The sequence below is a fragment of the Capsicum annuum genome, chromosome 2 (assembly GCF_002878395.1).
Source record: "Capsicum annuum cultivar UCD-10X-F1 chromosome 2, UCD10Xv1.1, whole genome shotgun sequence".
Classification (NCBI taxonomy): Eukaryota; Viridiplantae; Streptophyta; class Magnoliopsida; order Solanales; family Solanaceae; genus Capsicum; species Capsicum annuum.
In genome coordinates, this window is record NC_061112.1 from 151,806,200 (window position 1) to 151,829,875 (window position 23,676).

The 23,676-nt window shown below is 31.3% G+C and overlaps 2 protein-coding genes across 2 annotated transcripts; both read right to left on the minus strand.

Annotated features, from left to right (window-relative positions):
• Positions 1–394: 394 nt before the first annotated feature.
• On the minus strand, positions 395–4,537 carry LOC107860630. Its single transcript, XM_016706052.2, has 6 exons — positions 4,255–4,537; positions 2,400–2,689; positions 2,174–2,280; positions 1,903–2,035; positions 1,596–1,790; positions 395–977 (listed from the first exon to the last, which is right to left on the minus strand). The coding sequence occupies exons 2-6, from the start codon at positions 2,673–2,675 to the stop codon at positions 693–695; spliced, it is 996 nt and encodes a 331-aa protein (XP_016561538.1). The 5' UTR covers positions 2,676–2,689; positions 4,255–4,537; the 3' UTR covers positions 395–692.
• A 3,347-nt stretch (positions 4,538–7,884) lies between these two features.
• Positions 7,885–11,485, minus strand: LOC107860631 (homeobox-leucine zipper protein HAT5). Its single transcript, XM_047407587.1, has 4 exons — positions 10,875–11,485; positions 10,259–10,395; positions 9,580–9,819; positions 7,885–8,400 (listed from the first exon to the last, which is right to left on the minus strand). Exons 1-4 carry the CDS (start codon positions 10,957–10,959, stop codon positions 7,999–8,001), a joined length of 864 nt encoding a protein of 287 aa, XP_047263543.1. The 5' UTR covers positions 10,960–11,485; the 3' UTR covers positions 7,885–7,998.
• Between the last annotated feature and the right edge of the window lie 12,191 nt (positions 11,486–23,676).

Consider the following 23,676-nt stretch of genomic DNA (forward strand, 5'->3'; position numbering starts at 1 on the left):
AATTGAATATGACGCTTGATGGACTACATTAATCACTTGATCCTCACATTTGCTGTCTAAATCTCAGCACACTTGTACGCCGTTTAACTCTTGCCTAAAGGCTCCATCACCTCAACAAGGAGAAATGCTACAAATCTATCACGTCTGTTCAAACAAGACTTCCCCTTTTCATAGGGAACAAAAGCTCGGAAGCATAGCTTTATACATCACGAAATTAAAAAATTGAAGAGAGTTGACAAAGAAAATCTTCAAATCTATTAGAGATATTAATCCAACAAAAGATGATAGCGAAGAGATCTCCAGATAATCGTTACAAGGAATCCGTGGATGAAATGTCGCAACTCCCAAAGCAATAGATACAGGGAAACTAACATAGCCATCATGAAAAACTTCCTTGACTTCACAACAATGCATTTTTACTTTTCAACCATAAACATACCACGGGAACCAATGAACGAGCAATTGCACGTTTACAGCATACTGCAAAGCAAGCATTCGTGCACCACTTAAAAGTATAATGTAATGTAATCTAAACCATATATTCAAGACACTATAAAATCTATAGCTCTATATATGGTCTAACTGCCTCGCAAACAGCTCAAACCTTTCATGGTATATACAGGTATAAGAAACCAAACCAAAAAATCGGGAAGTACAAAGGTGAACTATATAGCTCATTGCTTGCACAAATACTATGAACCAAAGACAATACCCTCCCTGGTGAGATTGGTTACACGAAGAACTGCTTGAGCACTCAAAGGCGAGAGCTTTGATTGACAGAAATGCTCCCAGGAAATTGTTTCTGGGTCTTCACTCACGTCTGGCGGGGCAACATTGGGTGCTTTTTCATAGATATTATGCAGCTCTAACAACAGTGTACGAGCGGCCTCCCTTGACTCAGGAAGCTGGTCACTGAGCTGGGATGCAGCTATTCTGATAAAGTTTTCAATTCCATATGCTTTGATTCCCTCTACTCCCTGCAAAGCATGCAAAGCCGTTAGTAAAGGCCACATCTAGTAGTAAAAGGAAATAGGGGAAACACCTACAAAACAAAAACTAAGAACAAAACAAAGCTTATTCCTCTATCATATTTGAGTGATATGATCATACATAAAAAGACACAAATGCCTGATAAAATGTCTCACTTACTGAGCGTCTTTTCTTGTTTTCATTCAACAAGAACAAATATGTATTGCTGAACTACCAACAAACCACCAAGAGGGGATAGTCTAACGAAAGAGGCTAATTATTGCATTGTGAACAACACATACTGGTTGGTGAAACCATAATTAACTATTTAACTATGATTATCAAGCAATACACTCAAACGACTGAGAAACTGCCTAGTCATTTCCTTAACCAGTAAAGTAATTATTAAAACAGTTTCAAGAAGTATTTCTTTCTTGAGCTGAGTTTTGTATCAAGATATATCAATAAAAAACATAGGCAAAGGTACAGATTTTAGTCAGGAGATGAACAAACAAACTGGGTAAATAATAAATAGCAGGACTAAATTGCAAGAACGAAAAGAGTAACTAAAATTCACAGGTCAGGGTGCATCTTAGTAAGGAAGAGATTTAGAACTTAGAACTCACCAGACGGGGTACACTTCGAGAAAAGCAGCTTGATGCTTTAGCTCGAATTCGAGGATTTCTGTGTTTCAGATTTGGTTGCAGCTTGGGTAACAACAGTGATGGAGAAACCCATGTTGTCATAGCTATTAGAGCTTTCTCGGCTGCCTCACATACAAATCGCTTGTCTTGTGAAGATTTCAGAAGAAGTTGTACAAGCTAATCAAGGAGGACACAGTCACGTAATGAGCACAAGGACAAGGTAAAATTATGAGAAAATATACTGCCAAGACATTCACAAGTCACAAGGGAGAACAGAAGTTAAAGTTACCAGTGGATCCATCAAGTCAACAATGCTGTCACAGTATGCTTTGAAAATGTCAGCTGATGCCATAATAGCAGTCTTACAAACAGCGCTTCTCGGATTTTTCAAAGATTTCACAACAAGGGAGATTACATTTCCCCTGCTCATTTTAAGTAGCGAACATAAGTTAGATCAGACAAAACAAAAGGAAAGCATATAGAAAGATAAGTCTAAACCAGCTAGAACATAAGGATCAAACATCTTTCAGGTTATATCCAAAGTGACAAATTAGACTTACAACATATCAACCATTGCTTCTTTCTGAAATAGGGACAGACGCCGAACGTCATTGAGTGCCTCACAAACTAAAACCCAGTCCTTGGAGTCTAGCCCAGTCAACAGTGTCTACAAATGAAAAAGGAAAGGCAAAGACATTGAAAAGATACTTCTGTAACTAATATAAAGAAGGCAGACAGATGCAAAATACCACAATGCAACATCAAGCAATATCAGGAATCATTTACCTTAAGGCTTGTGTCAACATCTTCTACATCATTCAAATTCTCAGATTCGATGTATTCCACTTCGGAATTTCCCACATCTGCCCCAGTATCCACCTTGCTGTCTCCATTAAGGGCAGGTCCAACCGGTAAAGCAGGCTTATCTCTTTCCTTGTCTTTATGATTTTTATCAATGCTCTCAACCCCAGTCACGGGAACACTTCCATTACTGGAAATTTCGTTGTTCTTCCCAGCTTCAGGTATTGCAATGAGATCTCTAGCAGCTTCCTCAGACATCATATAGGGATTAGCTTCTGAAACACCAGCAGCATAGGGGGTTATTAAGAGCCAAGTCAGCAATGCACTTAAGAAATCATTTCTCATGGAATAGAAGATGAGAAAGCAACATAATAAGCAGATATTTGAACTCCAGAGATTTTAGAACCAACTTTTGGACCTCAACAACGTTTTCTCATATTTTTGGTCACTTGAGTAACTTATTCCTTTTTTCCATGGTCCCCTGACTAATTGGCATATCGAGACTTTGTCCTTCTGTCCAAGTTTTTGATTATAGTAGATGGAAGATATCATTATTTTGGGGGGTAAAGACAGTAGATGGAAGATATTCTCAATCATCCCCCAGGGGTTCAATGAGAATTGAGAATTTTCATAGAGGAAAAGTATGCTAGTGATAACACGGCTATTAAGGCTTTTATTAAAGATTTGAAGCTGAAAAAAAAAAACCATCTATGTTGTCCCAACGAGATAGTCGGATAGTTTAGGCATAGAAGAATCAACTAGAAGTTTCCAAGTTCATGCAAAATTTACCAAGATCTAGCACTTTATAGAAAAGATATCAGTAACGTATTATCATGTCTCTTTATTAATAATGTCGATATTGGATAACACCTGGCAACAGTAATAGGATATACATTTTCTTCTAATAGTACCTTGAGCATCACATTCCCCATCCCTTTTGTAAATCAATATGGGTAATTGTGTTTTATGACGACTAAAATACTAATTTCTTTAAAGATCAATACCTGGCAACCATGTATTTAGTATAACCAATATTCCAAAAATGAAATAGGGGCACTCACATTATCAAGTAAAGATGTAACATAAACTGGAGAAATGGAAAGAGAACACAGTAATCTAATTCCTTGAGAAGGAAACAAGAACAACAAGAACAACAAACATAGTGATCTAATGTTTCTAAATGAAGAATCGAATATTTTATTTGAAGAACTTCAACATTTAAGGTTGCACAACATTACTTAACTTTGAATTGGAGGCATTAGTGTGAAAATCATTCAGCCAGTAAATTAAGTAGAGTGTTATCGCCAATGTACAAATCACACAACTATTAACTCAAATCATGCTGCAAACACATTTTACGAAAAATAACAGGAAAACACATTAATTAAAAACCAAACCCTAGGTTAAGCCCAAATTACATAGTTAGCTTAATTTTGTACATCCAAGTTAGCAACATAGCACATTGAATCACTATTCAAACAATAATTATAAACATCAAACTCCAAAACTCCTTTTCACTAATCATTATCGCAAAAACTCCTCGTTATAACATCTCTAACAGCAACGAAATCGCTACAGGGATCTACACTACAGGATCAGAAAAATCAACTACAACAAGCACTAACTACAACACAAAACCATCCAAAAAAAAGGTATTAAATTAGAATAACAAACATCTCAGCAGCAAAACGAACATTCGCAGATCGCAGTTAGCAACTTCAAAGCAAAGCACAATCAATAAAACTACATACAAATTCACAAAAATGCAATGTAATCGAGTGTACAACACTAACTTTCACAAAACAGTAAATAAACATACAAAAGTAAAGATTAACGATACCAGAAAAAATGCGGAGAAGTGATCGGGTTTATAACTCTTCTCTTCAGTAATTAAACCTAGTAAAACAATGGAGAATTTGATGTGTATAGTAGAGTGAGTAGTAGAGAGAGTATAAAAGAAAGAGATATTAGTAACAGGCGAGTAACAGGAGAATGGGACGGCGCTATTTGATGATATGTATGTATAATATACCCAACTTGGGCCGGCAGCACGGGAAATGTACATGTGACCGCGGAGCAGAGGGACTTCAAGGACATAAATTCGCAAATTTCACGTTGACGAATTTACCCCTCTCTTTGCTCATTATTACGGGCTCTTATTCTCTATCCCTCTCGTTTCAATTGTCGTTTTCAATTTTATTTTTTTTTAATATTATCTAACAATTTGTTTACGTTTTTTTTTTTGTTATACTGTTATTTTTATCGAGTAGGGAGTCGATCAGAACTAATTTTTCTACTTTATTTTGAGATAGTGATATTAACTATGTACATTTTATCCTTTATAGATTCACTTTATGAAAATACATGATATATTATTGTTGTGTAAAGATAGACTAGTTTTCTTTTGTGATACTTTTAATATTAAGGATACGAAAGAAAACAAATTTTCTAACTTTTAGTATTGAATTTTTAAAGTGATAATTGTTTTCACATAAATTCTTTTGAGTTAAAAGAATAGTTAGAATGGATCTAAAGGAACTTATTGTTTTTGTTTCAATTTATGTGACAATATTTGAATTTTAAAATTTAATTTTCTAAATTTTTGATTGTAAATTTGGACATAGCGGCTTTGAGTATTTTTAAAATAAAATTTATATATTTCACAATTATATTAAGTCACAATAATTAATAATTTAAAATATCTATCGACAACAGCCTCTCTATCTCACATTTGAGGTAGTGGTATGAACTGCGTACACTTACCCTTTCGAGACCCCGCTTGATGAGAATGTACTGGATATGTTATTGTTATAAAGGAAAAAGACATAAGGGGACTTTAATTAGAAAAAATTGATCGACTCTCAAAAATTAATTATGTCACATAGATTGAAACCGAGGGAATATATCTACCGCTTATGAAAGTTGGGACTTCATTTTGAACTGACCTTTCAGCAGAAGAAAAGCAATTTTTGAATTTGGTGCCACATCATTTAATTAGGACTGTTTCTCCGCTAATTAATTTGCTGCTACGTGTATTTATTGAAAAATTACCAAACATAGGAAAGACTTTAATTAGACAATAATTCTCGCATATCATTAGGATTCGAATTTGAATTGTGATGGAACTAATGGATCTTGTTAAAATTAGCAAAAATAAAATGATTACATGATAAATATGTCTACTGTTTAAAAGGGCAAGGAGTCAAAAATTGGTCGGACTGCCAATATTATACTCCCTTCGTTTAGAAAAGAATCACCTATTTCTATAAAGAAGACTTTTGAATCTTGTGGCCTTAAATTAAAGTTGTGTCAAATGTACTAAAATGCTCTTTAATCTTGTGGTCCTAAACATGTCATGTGAAAAGTTGAAATTAAAATATTACAAAAAGAGAAATAGATCATTCTTTTTTAAACGGACTAAAAAGGAAAGTAGGTCATTCTCTTTTTAAACGATGGAGTACTTATTTTATCTTTTAGGTTTGTGTAATTCAACGGCATAATCTGGATAGTTGAGATCCACAAATGATAATTATATAAGTTTTCTGTACGTGATGTTATTATATACAATGTTGATGATAAATAATACTTAAATACTTCATTTTTTCGGATCCACAAATGATAATTATGTATTGTAATAAATATAGTTACCGATTATCGTTAGGGAATCAAAACTAGGCTGCAATGATGAACTTCTAAAATATATTTATGATGTTAAAAGCAATTTGCGCACATCTCAACTAATTTAAATACTTTACAATTCTCAATTTACTTCATTGACCGTTGATCATTTGATTATACTCTCAGGCACCAATGCCAACATGATGCTATATATCTGATCGTAAATGTTGAGATCCACAAATGAATAATTATATAAGTACTAACTATTTTTCTACTATGATATTGAGTGAGATTGGGTCAATTTCTATTGTTGTTGTAAAGATTTTTGTTATTTGCAAACTAATACACTATATTACCAATGTCATGATTGATTTAATATAATGATGCGACCAATTCCAACTTGGTGCTCGCCATTTGATGATTTCCATGTTTGTACTTTGAATGTTGGAAATTTTACAACCAGACATTTTAATGTAAATACTTAAAAAAAAAAAAAAAAAAAAAAAATTAAAAAATTGTAGAACCTCATAAACCGTCTTGCTGGCTTATTTAATCATAAATCGATAATACAGATGACATGATATTGAAGTCTGAAGACGTGAGTTCAACAACCCTACAACCATACTGGACATGAATGATGTCCCATCCCATCTTATTTTAATCTTATAATATATGATGATTGGACAAAAATATGTGACTTAGCACTCAGCTTCACCACATGGGATGCCTCACTGGCCACAAATTAGGCCAATCTTCAACAACTTTGATTTGGCCAAGAAAGCACATCCTAGATCTATTGACTATTTGATACAGTAGTATTTATCAAGCATATATAGGCAGTAGGCACATAGTACATATATTCTCACATACTATATACCAGCATTGCACATGGACGCTGCAATAGTTGATAGTCAGTTCAGTTTTGTTCTTTTGTTTTTAGAACATTGTGTACTTGAGAAAAGATAGTAGGATATCCTTCAATGGCGAAAATAGGTGTGCTATTGCAGGAGAGAAAGACCTTAGACCATACATATTATTTGTCCAGATCTTTACTTTTTATTTATTTATTTAAGAGCCCCGGATGTTAGTACCGATGAAAAGTGTGATAATCTCATCTACAGACTACAAGTTTAACCTATTGATCTTAGTTATCTATTCAACAGTATGTAAACGTGATGTAGTATCATTTTCACAACCGCGGTCCAATGACAAAAACAAAATGACATGGGCTATAAGAAGGTCTAATTTAGTGCTTCTGCAGCAACTGCTGCACCCATATTCCAATAGTAGTTATTTTGTGAGTAAAGCATTAATTTAGACAACAACTGAAGCCTACAGGTGACATGGAACTGCTGCTACTGTATACAGAACAGTAATTGATGGAACAGTGATCTCTGTTTTCTGTAATTGCTTTTAAAGTATTCGGCACTAACACTCTATTTTGCTCGGACTCTTTTCAAATGTCATTGGGTGCATGTCGGATTGACACGGGTGAGGTAACATTTTTGGAGAGTCCGAGCAACTTAGCTAACACTAATACTTTGTCTAGGCATAATAAAAAAATAGCAGGGCTGAGCTAAAGGGAGGCAAAGGGTTCAATTGATGAATCTACTTAATTGAAACATTATTACAAGTCTGCAAATAGGGAAAAATTCTACTCCACTATTGATTATTTATAAACTGTTGAATCCCTAACGTTAATTAGACATGTACTTCCTACTTATCAATTACAAGTATATGAGCTCCTTCTCTGGTATTAAAGCATGAAGCACGTTGGAACGTTGTTTAAGTACTAGATGTGAAATATATGAAGAAACATCACGAACCAGAATTAAATCAAGAGAATAAAAGATACAAAAGCATATTAATAGACGTTTGAATTATAAGTAGGACTTACAACACTTATTTCATCATACAAAGAGCGCGTAGATACGAAAAAACTGAAATACAATATTCTAAAACTCAATTAAGACCAGAACCATCCAAGAGGCTCTTCTCCTTCTTCATGGTGGTGCTCCTCTGATGCCACGAAGGCGTTAGAGAAGTAGCCATGGCAGCTGCCATCATCACTACCATCATCTTCTTCTGACTGTAAACCATCCACAGGTGGAGGAATATTGCATCCTCCAGGCCCTGGATACTCCTCATGATCAATAGTACTGTGAAAATATGAGTCCCCACTGTCCACCAGCTGTGGACTATGCTCATCTACCACCGCGCTCCCACCACTGCCACTGCTTAGCCGGTCCTCAGTCTTCACCTTCACTTGAAGGGTCGTCAAGGCATCTACCTCCAATGCCTCCGATTTTTCATTTACCACCGATCCTCCAACCACTTTCCCCTGCAACTTCTCCATCAATGAAACAATCTGCATTTTTTCCCAATTAATCGTGAAGTTCAATTACCTTCTATAGATTTTACACTATCATGTCAGCTAAAATGATAACTACATGTCACAATTATTAGAAGTGGGATTAGTAACCTTGAATAAGAGTCATCAGTCAATAAAATTTAAATTTTAAAAGCATCTTGACTCGTCATCCAACTATGAAGAGTTGATATTGTTATAAGTCAACTAGGCGTAATATATAGAAAAAACTATATGTTGTTAATTCAAAGAACATAACTCCATTACTCCTATAAATTAATAACCCTTTAAAAAAACAAAGTTGAAAAAAAGAAATAATAGAACAAAAGCTAGTATACTTTCAAATAACAGTACCGTAACTGATAGTGATACATCCACCCACTATATATCTTATAGTAAGGTCTTCATCACTGCGCATATTTTAAAGCAAGTTCAGCTATATAGCAAAAGTATATTCTCTTTTTTGAATTGAAATCCAAGTAATTGAAAAACATACAAAGTGGGGGGTTAGAACAGATGCTACTTTATTTATTTTACTTGATGCAAGAGTGACTCGGATGGACATTGACAGAAACAATTGTCTTCTCTAGGTGAGGAAGAATATTGTATGTGAGGTTCCCCACTACTAATTTTGATGTCCAGGTGTTACACAGAATATGAACTCTAATTAAAGTCAGATTAACATTAAAATTGCTACCAATTACCTACTCCGACGACAAAAATTGTCAACAAACATACACCTTCATATTCTATATAGAGGTTATCATGCACTCCCCCTAGCTAGCTAGTTAGTGAATAAGATCATATTATTTTATGCATATATGTTTCTATAGTAAATTGTCTAACAGATATCGTCACGGTAACCGACTCCCTAATTATGTTATGATTATTTTTAATCAGGATTCAAGAGAACTAGGACATAATCAATGATCAAATTGTTTCAAGTCAGGTGGCCGGTATCCATGATTTGTTAATTCTTCCTTACGGAGTACTATTGCAAGTTAAGGCCTTAAGGACATCCTAATAATAAAAATGTCAGAAACATATCTAGAAAACTGATCTCAGGAGATCGGCAGAGTTTAGAAAAACATGTATCACTAATATCGATTACAACAGGATTTAAAGTAGAAAAATAACATATATAGTATGATGAAGGCGCTACTATATATATGGTAATACCTCAGACTTGAGCTGATCGTTGTCTTTGCGAATGGAGTCAAAATCAGATAGAAGAGAGTCATAAGAGGATTTGAGCTGATCATAATCCCTCTCGAGCTGCTTGGTCTTCCACCTGGCACGGCGGTTTTGGAACCATACAGCCACCTGCCTGGGCTGCAGCCCCAGCTTCTGGGCTAGCTGGGTCTTGCGCTCAGGCTCCAGCTTGTTCTCTGCCTCAAAGCTCTTCTCCAACAAGTGCACCTTCATTTACGTACCCAACAACCAAGGACACTTATTGCTCAGTAACTAACTAATAGCGCGAATCCACAAAAGTATAAAATTTTGCTTAAAGAAAACGCTCGTTGCTAAAAAGAAATTCTCTCATTTTCAGGTTTTAAAGGTCGAATATATCCTGGATAAAATATTGTGAAGAATTTGATGCTATAGTGGTGAATAAATATATATGTTCCAACACAATTAAAAAATTAAAAAACACTTTAGAGAGAATCTTCTTGTATTACTAAACTAATTATACTTGACAAACTTTTCACATGCGGCAAAATAATTGAGATTTGAACCAAGAAAATTTGACTGGCTTGATATCTAGTAGATACACGTTACAGTATGTTGAATCGTGCACTTACTTCATCTAACTGTTAAAGAAAGTGCATTTCAAATAACTTAATTACTCCATGCTAACCTGCTCAGGACTGAGACGGCGCTTCTTCTCCGGCGACTGCTCATCGTAATATTCCTCGTCATATAGTTCCTCCGGCGAGCTAAAGAAGGGTCGCCTCTTCGAGGAGTCCTCCATCTTCAGCATCGACGATCTTGGTCCTGTGTATTAGTAATATATATATAAGACTAAATAGTACTACTTTATAAAAGACCACCCTTTACAACTTACATGCAAAAATGGTGTTACAATATAATTTTTTATTTTTTTTGGGACTATACCACTATTTTCACAGTTGTCATAGACACAATCAACATCTTCAGAGAAGAGAATTTAGGCATCATAATTTGATCCGTCTGTTCGTCTCTCTTTGTACGTGAAATCATCCATCGCTGGTTACCTCTCCTACAAGTTACTCCCTCCGTTTCATTTTGTACCATTTGTTTTAGAATTAGTACTAATTAGCACGGTCAATTATTAACACAATATTTTTTTTACTCTCTAGAGACAGTGTTACTTAATTTCCAACCAATAATTAACTTAAAAAGCGTGGATTTGAGTCATCAAGATAGCAAACAATGAAGCGGATTAAAAAAAAAAACTGAACTTGGAATAGAGAAAATAAATGATTAAACAGTACCTCGGAAAAGAGGATCTCCGTTGCCAAGGAACAACATGTTGCCGTGACATGACGACGGGTCGAAAAATATATGACCAGATCCCATACTTCCAATAATATTGATCTGGAAAAGATCGCCGTAGAAATTATATTTACACACCGAATATTATTATTAGTATGTGTCCGGCGAAACAGAAAAGCTAAAAAAAAAACTCCACAACAGAGTTCTTTTCTTTTTTATTAGGAATGTGTATGAAAAAGAGAGTTGACTAAGTTTTAGAAAAGCATAAGCTTATGGCGAAAGAAACTAGTACTCCACAGCAATCTAGCTGGAGTTTCCAAAGGACAAATACAAAATCCCATCACGAAATTCAGCAGGAGTTCTTTCTTTCTTTGAAAAATTAGAAGCAGTTAAAATTAACTACTTCTTCAGATCGGAGGTTAATTATATGACCTCCGAGCTGAAAAAAAAAAAAAGGAAAATCAATAAGTGAAAGTTTAAACGGCCGGTGATGGTGAAATGAGATTCCGGTAAGGGAATATTATGCGGTTTTGTTTTTATAATGTTGTGTTCTAAGTTTATATTTTGCAACTAAAGTTGATAGAGGTGAACGATGGGGATTTTATAGTGAATTAGCTGCATTGAAATGACGGAATTGTCCAAGGGATGATGGCGTATGGCAGAGGGTATTTTAGGTAAAGTAAAATGAAGCAGGATATTAATGGGGGTGTCACTAACTTGCTCCATGGGTGGCAAAGGATCAAATCGAGCTGAATTTGGGCTGGAGTTGAATTTAGCAGACTAAAATGGATTGAGTTAATAAGACATATAGCTCAACCCCAACTCGGCTTTATTTGGCTATAAAAATTATAATTTTTTGAAATTAGAGTTGAATTGAAGTTGGAATTTTATTTTACAATGAATATTAATTAAAGTTATTTTTAAAACTTTATGGAAGAAGTAACTTGTTTTCACTTTTTTAAATATAATTTTAAAATTATATTTAAAATTTTCATGGTCAAATACATTTTGTTTCATTTTTTCACTAAAATGAAATAATTTTTCGAAAAAAATAAATTTTCATGGTCAACTGACTACTTACTAAACTAAAAAAAAAGTTATTGTTTTTTATTATACCTGAATATATAGGTTATTATGGTCAAATTATTTAAATTGACGAATTAATAATCAACTCAAATTAAAATAGATCATGTAAATTATATTTTTAAAAGCTAATTTTATTATCTTTAATATAATTTCTAGAAATACTGTTGATTGTGTCTTCCCAGAGGAGCCATTCTCCGTGGTCGGGAGTTTGTCGGATGCGTGGAACGGTTGTCTTTCCTATTTACCTTACAATTCATTTTTCTCATGTGATATTTACTTGCTGCTACATCATCCTTATTTTACCAATCAACATTTATATCGACATAATACATAAATATATATTTTAATTTGAGTTCAATTTTTATTTATGCACTTTAATTTGATTATGCACATAACCATTTAATTTATATAAATTGAATAAGTAGATGTATGTATTTTATGTGATGTCTAACGTCTTTAATTTGTGTTCTATTTGATATTTCACATGTATTATGTTACATAGGATATGTATGTGTATTTATTTATTTTTATACAAGTTTAAATGTTTACTTATACTCATTCAAAGTTGAAAGATTATAAATGCAATTTAAGACTAAAGTCATTTTCACTCCTACTTCTCTCACAAAATTTCAAAAACAACTTCAATTTATATTCATGACCAAACACAACTTTAATTCCAACTCTATTTCTAACATTGAAAAATTATATTTTCACGGTCAAATCGGGACATAAGTTAAAACATTCAAGTTGAAATTTTGTGAGTGATTTACTAAAGAAAAAAAAAAAGGAGAAATATTGAAGTAGGTATTCATTAATTTCAAAGTGACAAGTGATGTACGAGACGAATATATAAACGTAATACGTTCCTAATTAACAATAATGGCAAGCCAAGGTTGTAGCAGTGTAACTTATTCTTTCCAACTCTGTTTGGTTTTATGTGGCATTATTTGATTTGATAAGTATTTACGAAAAAAATAAGTTATGATCTGAAATAAATCTTAGATATTTGTGTGGTTGTAAATTATTTCATTAGGAGTTTTAAAGTTAAATCGTTTCTAATTATTGTAATATAACGTTCTGTTTGGGATGGATTTAAAAAAAACAGTACCAATTAGAATGATACACAGTGAGTATTAAGTATCGAGTTAATTTTTGATCAAATAATCATTTTACTAATAACTTTTACCTGAAAAAAGTCATTCAACTTTAATTTATAACATGATAGCTACTCAATTAATAATAAACTCAAAATGCTCATCCTACAAAATCACTTTAAGTAAAAGACAATTATGTCGATACAGAATCTTCAATAAAACTTCCTCTTCCAAGAACAAGAGGAAAATTACGTAAGCATGCAATTTAAAAAATAACTAGTGGTAGCTAATGTCAGACTTATTGAAAAGAAGATGATTTATTTTTTCTTTGCTAGGGGAGGTTGCAACGATGACATATATAGTAGTGCGTTACAGGTGATCAAAAAACACAATTTTGCTAGTAATTGGCATTTGTTTTGCTACTGGGACCCAGGGAATCAAACACACCTTTCCATTTCCCTTAACTGGGAAATCAAAGGTGACCAACAGCAAAACTTTTAACATGATGCTGTGCTCTGAATTTAATTGATTTTTGAAAAGTAGTTTTACTTTGAATTATTTACTTTACTTGTGAAGAACGATTAAAGATATTCAATATACAACATATCTGGTGCACTTCATTAGTGGAGTCTACTAAAAATATAATATACATAATCCTTGTCTCTATTTTGTAAAGATTTAAAGATATGCTATGATCAAGTTCAATATTTTATATCTTGATTAATGAAAATTCAATATTTTTAACATGAAATGTGAATTTATATATAAAATTTCACTAAATTTGGTAATAAATAATAAGTTTCGTGTTGGTATAATTTTGAAATTTAGTGCATGCAGAATGAAAAACTTTACAGCAAAACCTATAAAATATATATTTTGAATTCACATTTTACCGCTGTTACGGTGCATGGCCGGAGCCACCTTTAGCGAAAGGTGGTTAGATGCACATTCTTTGCTGAAAAATTATGTGGTGAATAGAGGTTAAATATTAACCATCATGAGTGTATATTTAATTTTGCACACTCTTAACATAGTTGAGAATAAAATATGCACGTCCTCTGTCAAATTCCTGACTCCGCCACTGTTACATTGTCACTCACTAAAAAAAAAAAAAAAAGTGTTACTTATGATGGAGGAATGAAATTCAGAAATGCTTGGGAATGAAGATGGGGTCAGTTAATTTATAAATCCAAATGGAGGTATGATGTGGATCTTTCTAATGGAACTAAAGAAAGAAAACCATGTGGGAGACAGGAAGAAGAATCTACTGCTTAATTGGTTTTTCTTTTTTCTCCTTTCGTCTCAAAATACACATTATATTTTACTTTTTGAAAATTTAATTACATAAATTTTTGTTTGGTATTTAAAAATAGTATATATTTTTTCATATTAAATAAGAAGAGTAATACAATATTTAAAGTATCTTTATATGATCTTTAAATAAATTATAATTTAAAATATTAAACAATTTAATTTAATTCTGAAAATTGTTCATAAATTGGATTAACACACATGGCTTTTGGGCCAAAGCTAGATCTTTCAAAAGGCCCAGATGGAGGAAGTGACACGTGGTACGCCATGTGTGGGACATGTGAACTTTCCCATGTGTTATCCAGTTGTCATTGTTGGATAGCCACTCCAATAATTTTTTATACTTACATTATGAAACTTTAAACTTCATAAATTAATTTTGGTATTCACATTCATAAATGATTAGACTCTAGGAATTACTCTCTAGTTTATCTTTAGTTATCCATTTTTCTATTGTCGCAAGGATTCATAAGTATATGAGTAATTTTATTATATTATATTTTACATATAATAAATTTAGTAATTTGAAAAATAAATTAGATAATAAATCATATTTAATATAAGTATAAAATGAGTAAAAATAGATAAATCATTTATTGATTATATAGATCAAAAAAGTATATTATAGGATATTTCAAAATAAAAAAGGGGACAAAAAAATAAATGGAGTTACCTATTTAAATTGTGAAACTGAGTTCACTTTCTACATTTAAATTATGAATGCTAGAACTCATGAATGCTAATGGAGTTTCAAACAGAGTGAAACTTATACGCAGTCGGTGTATACACCAAGCCAATACATGCATGTCGTGTGTTTGAATTCAGTGTTCATGTTACTTAATTATGATTAATCAATATGTATTTTACCTAATTTAATTATATAACTATAATAAAGAACATTAATTTTATGTATACACTGAGTGCGTGTAAATTTTTTCCACTGAAACATTTGTAAAATTATCAAACTCCAGCGCATTGTATTGGAGTCCAATTTTCAAAGTTTTAAATTCCAACCTTATGTACTAAAGTTGTTTTGTATTTTAGGGTGTGTTTGGTATAATGGGAAATGTTTTCTTATTTTCTTTTGTTTGGTTGTAGTTAAATGTTGGGAAAATGTTTTTCATAACAATTTATTTTCCCTCATTTGAGGAAAAATGACTTCCTTCATGGACCAAGGGAAGTTATTTTTCGGAAAATGACAAACGTGACTTATGCTCCACCCCCACCCTTTTTTCCCACCCCATCAACACTAATATTCACATTTCTCAAAAAAATCACATTACTCGAAAATATTTTTCACTGTACTTTGCTTCAATTTTTCACTGCTTGAAATAAAAAATAGTGAAGCCCGAATTTTTTCTTTTCCAATACTCGTTGAATGTATTGTTATTTCCATATGCATAGAAGAAGACTTACCTATGTTACTTTTGCTAACTGCATATTTCATTTTGTCATCGATGTAGCTTGTTTCACAAGGTTGAATAAGCTTGTCGTTCCGTTGTATTTCTATTGATTGTAGTATCTTGAGATTGTCCTAACAAAATATCGAAAAATGTCTTCTATATTTGCTAATTAGTAGTTGATTAAATTTAGTGATTGTAATATTTTAATATTCGATATTGATCTTATTTGCTATACTAAAATTAGTTCTTATAAATTTGTTGAGTTGCTAGAGGCACTAATATACTAGTTAACAGTTAGTAATGTTTTCCAAAAAATATTTTTTCACTCACCAATCAAATACTAGAAAAGATTTTTCTAAAAAATATTTTCTACTCACTAACCAAACACCATAAAATATTTTTCGAAAAATATTTTCCATTCATCAACCAAACTTGAAAAAATAAGAAGAAAACCAACTTATTTTCCAGAAAAACATTTTTCATGGAAAATATTTTCCATCATACCAAACACACCCTTAGTTAGAGATGTTTTTCTTCAAATATTATTTTTATCTTAAAAATGACTATTTTCAAATTACATTTCGAGCAATTGGAAAATTGGCTTTTCGACCCAACTTTTTCGTATTTCTTCCCCAATAGAGAGATTCGGTTCAATTTTTGCATTATTATAAATACTAGTTATTTCCATTTGTATGTTCTGCTACTTTTTCTATAAATTTCAAAAGAGCGTATGTTACATTTTTGTTTTGGTTATGATGTTCTCGATTTTTTTTTTCATCCTTTATCTAAATGACTAAACATATAACACCCACTAATATTAAAATGGGTGCTCTTGAACGTTTAAGTTTCGCTTGAACAAACCTTCAAGGTCAAAAGTCAAAACTTGTTAAACATAAAGTTCTGTTCATGATAAGTGAAGTCAAAAGTTTTAGATCATCCAACTTTTAGATCTGTTCTTAAAATTTAATTAAGAGTACACGTATTTTAGTTTAAGACCATATTCAATTTTTTAATGTTCTTATAATTTATGATCGATTAAACTAGAAGACATAAATAGTTATATTCTTAATATTCTTAACTGTTGAAATATGATTTCAATTTTAATAAGAAGATTTGATCGATCAACAAAAAAAAAAAGTTGGAGAACCTCAATTAGTAAACATTCGGGAAATATATTCTCCTGTGAGACCTATCAGAACTGGTCATGAAATTGCACCATGCCATCTTTCATTTTAGCGGTCAATTAATTTACTAAGTAAACAATTCCTTTTCTCAACTTAATATTCGAACTGTTTGAGGAGAATTTTAGTATCTCATTTAACTAACAGATTAAAATTTTCACCTTATTGATTGATGAGGGTTTAATTCCTATATTGTAATTCTCACGTGGTTTGCCAACCAACTAAGCTGCAAAAATTCATCATGTTTTAGATATTTCGCTCATATTTTATTCCTTTTAATTATTTTTTTTTTCCAGAAAAGTGGTCATGCTCTTTTATGAGGGAATTTTCAGAGAATTAAAAATCTATTTAAAAATTGACTGACATGAGGTCAATTAAATACGTAATAATATGTTTTTCTTATCAATGTGTATATTGAAAGGAAGTCTTGCAGTAACTGATAAAATTGTTGTCATGTGTTCAGAAGGTTACGTTCAAACCTTAGAAATAACTCCTTGTAGATATATAAGATGAGACTGTGTACAATAAATTCTTATGATCGAATCTTTTTTTAAATTTTATGCATAGTGAGAGTTTAGTACACCGAGCTGCCTTTTTAAAATTAATGTGTATATATATAAACATGAAAGTTATATTATCCTCGAACTTAATTAACCAGCTTAGCTTCTTTTCTTTTTGCATGTCAAAGAAAACATTAGCTTATTTTTTTTAAGATAAAACCCAACTTAGAAATGGGATAAAGGGAAATGGATCTTCACACATCCCTAGAAGATAGCATATATAGCTAACACCAAATAATACTACTATATACTAGTATTCAAATATTAATACTGCTCCATATGGAAGGAGTTGTAGTAACATTTAAGAACCTGTAGGCTGTAGCTGTTCCATAAAGACTGAACATGTTGTAATTTAATACATCTAATCATTAATTTCTAATTTACGCAAATTCTGCCGGGCATCTAATTGTGTTAATGGAATCAAGGGGACAATCCTATTAGTAGTAAGTATTTTATAATTATTGTTTCCCCATGCATATGCAAATTATATATGTATGCATCGTTCTATATTAGAATAGAAAGTAAAAGTTCACTGTTATAACAATAAAGTTTTGTATCTTTATTGTTATAATGACTACAACTTTTTCTACTTTTATTACGACTATAAGGGTAAAAATGCAAAAAAATTATGACAAAAATACTTATCACAGTAAGTAAAGAACAGTGACTATAGATAGCATGATAAAAATAACTTTAATGCATAGTGATCATATATGAAATCAAGCTTTTTGGGGAATATAAAGAATATTTTAGTGATCATATATGACATTAAGCTTGTACTGATGTGCTTTTTGGCGAATATAAAGAATATTTTTCGCACAGGAAATGGAAATATTTCAATGAAGGCTCGAAGAACAACTTTACCTTAGAAGGGAGTACATTTTCCCTTTTCTTTTTGTTTTCAACAAAAAGTGTACGCACTTCGTTTTGGTTGATGTAATTAGGGCTGGACATTCGGTTTCTTCGCTTTGATTATTTAATATCGGTTTGGGTTTTTCGATTTTTGGATTGACAAAAATGATAACCCTAAACAAACCAAAATAAATTTGGTTTGGTTCAATTTTTACAAATTCGGTTTGGTTATTTCAGATTTTTCTTTCGGTTTTGAAGATTAAAGTAGCGAGCCTTTCTTTTTCATGACTGGACATTTAAAATTAGTGATTTCTTTTAGAATTTATTTTTAAACCTAATTTTCATTCCTAAATATAAATAACTCAACATGGATGAAATGAAATGAATTAACCGAAAAATATTATTTATACTGAATATATATATATATATATATATATTATAGAATTTCGGTTTTTCAGTTTAACCGAATTTATTTATGAAAAAATCGAAAACCAAACCATTTAATCGAATTTCTAAAATTTCAAATCGAAATCGATCCCAGAAAACAAAAAAACGACACCAAAATTAAATTTCATTTTCTTTTTTCAATTTTTTCGGTTTGAACCAAAATATGCCCATCCCTAGATGTAATGCCATCTTTATATTATTAGTTTGTTAAAAAAAATAATAGTAATACGATCCCCATTGGCCATTTCTAAAGCACGATTTATTCATTATTTTGCTACCTTACTGAAAAATATTTATACTCACAAATATTACAATATGTTTAAGGATATAAGTTTTAAGCGTTTTATATCCATATGTGGATATGTACGTAGTGTTGAATGTTATTGATTTTGTCCGAACCTAGTGGCTCTATGGTAAATAAGTTATATATATATTCAAGTTACAGCAGAATTCCTAGCTCGAACTCATTAAGTTCAAAGTTTGAATATGTTTCTCCTTAATACTCCTACGAATATTATGATATTTTTAAGAAGAAAAGTTTCAAAAAGGAAGCGACTTAATTCCATATAAAATCAAACTACATTACATTTCAATGCATACCTTTAATTTGAGTCATCTAGTTTACAAAGTATATAATACAGAGTGTATAAATAATGCATACATATATTATACATATCTATACAGAACATATACCCATCATATATAGCTGAAGTATATAGGTAAAGACGTGCATATTAATAAACAAGATGGCCAAAAGATATGTTTATGTTTTTCTTATTTTAGATATTACTAGTTTGATGCATGATATATATATATAAACCTAATACCTGTAATGAAAAAAAAAAATAAAAAAATACCCTATTTCACTCTTGAACTATACCCAAAACGGTTAAGACACACCTCAACTTAATTAAAGGGGGCTCTATTACCCTCGAATTAATTAAAAGTATAATTTTGACACTCTTAGTGCCTACGTGACACATACATGGAACACACGTGTGCCTATGTGGATCCTTCAGTGTGTTGTGCCACGTATGTGCCATATAAGCACTAAGGGTATCAAAATTAAATTACACCTTTAATTAGTTCAAGGAATATTAATAGGACCCCTTAAAGTTGAGGTGTATCTCAATCGTTTTAGATGTAGTTCAAGAGTGAAATAGAGCATTTTCTAAACAAAAGAAAAAACACGAAAAAGAACCAAGGGTAATGGAGTATAGTGGGTGTGATAGGAATAGGTGTGGACGAGAGGTTAAGGCTTAAAGAGAACTTTAAGGGTCTCTTTATGTTAAAGTAATACTTTAATTGCTTATATGTTAAGGTGAAGAGAATGTGGAGGATAAATTGATATATGGGAGACACCTTTTGACCAAAGAATCTTTATATGATCACAATAAATATCACTATTCTTGTTTGGCGTGCACACATCTTCTTAAAATTACGAGATATTTTGTAAATATTTTATTGCAAAATGAGAATGACATTTGAAAAAGAAATTGAACGTTCAATCTAAATTTTAATGAAATAAAGTAAGTATTTTGAACTTTAATAGCTTAGTGATCCATAACAACGATTGCACATATATTATATATTTGACGACTACTTTTGAATAAGAAGACAAATACTATTAAAAAAAAAGGTGATGGATTAGGAGAGTTAAAGGCTTGCACGTATTCTTTTGTAAGACTTGGGAGTTGGGAGAGGAAGAATAGGAACCCTATTCTTTTTTGGTATATATTTCATTATTATTAGTATTGTTATGTTATCTTTAGTGAGTTTTATGCATCCATTTGTATTGGTTTTTGACATACCCAACAATTATTTGAAATTTAATTCTTTTACATATTTAGTATATTTTTAATGCATAAATAAGGTTTGAGCAATATCTTTGTAAACATTGTTTCCACGATTTGAATATGTGACCTTCTGATCACATGAAGTTCACTCTATCAGTTATCCTAACGCTCCCCTTCATTGTTTCTAGACAATCTTAGTAAAATTTTGCAAAGATGTTAAGTCTAATGATTGATCATTTAATTCTTTTATTCGTTTTCGTCCATCATTAATGAATGAGATGGAACCTTATCCTCTTTGCTCGAATGCTGACAAATAACCACAACTTCATATTAACTGTACATTAATTGGGCTGGTAACCTCCTCTTAAGACCCAATTCAAATTAAGTTCAGCCCAACTGTTAGCCAGAATGCCGATGGGCTAGGCTATCGATAGGTGAGAATCTCCAGTTGGGCCCATGACAGAGCCCAAATAAACAAGTTTTTGCAGAGAGTGCTATTATTTCGGGCCGGTCGTTAAGTTTTTGGAAATACAAAATAAAATCCAATAATTTGGAGTTTAATTACAGAAAATTTTGATATTTTGTATAATTACTGAAAATCTCAATTTTTAGTTATCGAGATACATAATTAGCTCCCGAGACATCCAATGAAGACACATTTTTTCCCTTTTAAAGATACATAATTAGTTTCCGACAATTTTTTTTTTAATTTTGAGTCCATCGAGATACATAATACATCCAACGACGATATATCTTTTTATTTCTAAATATAGATAATTAGCTTCCAATGCATTTTTTCGATTTTGGATCTGTCGAGATACATAATTAACTTTCGATATATCCAACGAAGATACATAATTAGTTGAGATTTTTACAGTTACTTTGTAAGAGTGAAATTTGTGTAAATATAATAAGTTAAGGTGTATATTTATGTTATTGGTTTTAATTTTTATCGGTGTTCTTCCATAACGAAAAATTGTGTGCCGATCAAGTATCCTTAATTCTGACCTAATTTTGCAAGACAAAAAGTTCCGTAGAAATAAGTTATGCCCTTATGAAATAACTTTGGTGGGTTCTAAAATTGAAATTTGCGTTTTTTCGTTTTTTTAATGTTCAAAATATTCCAGCCACCTTTTTTATAACTTGAAATGTTGAGGGCAAAATTTAAGATGATCTCAAAATAGGAGCATTCATGCAAACGACACCTAAATGAAAATTCATTTCTTCTTTCCCTTTTTGTGGCTTATTTTATCCAAATGTCCCTTCTTTAATTAGTCCATCATTTAGATATTGTCCTTGTTTATAAAAGGTAGGCAAATGTTGTTATTAAAAATTTATCTTTTGGACAATGTTAGCCTCTGGTCTAATGATTGGTCATACATTACTCAATTTAAAAGAAAAAAAATTTAGATTAGGATCTAATATTTACAATAACGTACTTGAAGATCGTGATCTAAGATTTTCTCGTAAGATTTTCAATTTACTAAAAAGAAATCTCTAAATCTTGATCTAAAGGTCCATAAATTGCAAAACTATTAAGAATTTTAAAAATATATGAGATTTTATAGGACCCATTTTAAAAAAATTTTAAGGAGTCACTCTCTCCGTTTCATATTATTTATTTATTTTTCTCTACACGTTCCATAAAAAATTATAAATAAGAAAGATAACTTACTAATTTACCTTGTAATTTTTAATACATTCTATTAGTGTTTTCATAAATACTGAAATTAACAATATAAGAATTTTTTTGGGAACTTTATTATATTATACTTTCAAATGAATTAATATAATGATGAATAATAATTTAATTTTAGTCCTATAAATCGATAAGTAACTTAGAATATATGGGACAAAAAGATTAATTAATACTCTCCTTGTTCTTAAATAAGTGAACAAAAGCAAAATATAAATTAAGATAATTTAATGTATATGTTTTAAAATTTTTATATTTATTTTAAAAATTTATTAAATGCATACATATTAATAAAAAATTCAGAATTCATAAATTTTAAATTCTGATTCCATAAGTGAAACATGTAAAGAGAAAAGTCTATAAATAATATGAAATAGAGAGAGTATACTTTTCTTTTAAATGGTCTTATAAAATTTCAAGTATTTTTTTTTTTTTAAATCTCAATATGTCTAATTTTTTTTTTTAAAAAAATTTATATTTCATTTTGGTGGATTTTATTGCTTTTTATATTAGATTCATTTTTTGTTATGTACTTGGGGTGGTATAATCTAATGAATTTTTATTAAATTTAAACTTAATTAAGTGAGTTTAGTAGGTTAAAATGTTAGGATGACAATATGAGCCATAAAGTAATAATTTAGTGACATTTTTGTCATAAATAAAACAAAAATAACTTTTGTGAGATATTATCAATAGTTAAATGACAATATAAGGAATTAACTTGGGAAAAGGTTGGTCAAACATTGTATAATGTTTTATAAATTAGCTTTGGTAGTTGTATAATGATCAAACTGCGTCTAGTTTTATATATTGCTTTTAAAAAGTCAATTCAAACATTCTCTCTATAGGATTTTATGGCTCTGTAGGGTTGCATAAAGATGGTTTCTTTAAGAATTTTACAGAATTAATGAGTTTTTCACTACCCTGCAACAAGTAGTATTTCTTATTGTTGGGTTCATAGAAGTGTGAATGGAAAATGGAGAAAAAATGATGGAGAAGAGGAGATACAAATTTGAAAAGTGTACTCCAAAAATTAGAAAATTCACTAATTCTCCCACATTGGTGGGAGAAAGGAACTTTGGAGTGTTTATAATGATGAACACTTACTTCACTTGGTAAGTGAGGCAAGAAATAAGAGATGTCTCGCGATGTCGTCGTCGCTAGCCCGGCTTGGATTTGGATTTGGATTTGGTCGATGGACGAATAGACATGAATTTTCAGAAAAGGTTACACCTTTTAAATGAACCTTTGCTACTTTTCAGAAGAGGCAACTTGTCGCTATAAAAACCTGGTTTCATCCACAGGTTTGGATACATTAAAAACTCTCTTCTTGTCTCAAAAATATTCTGTGTGATCACTCAAAACGTTCTGCGAG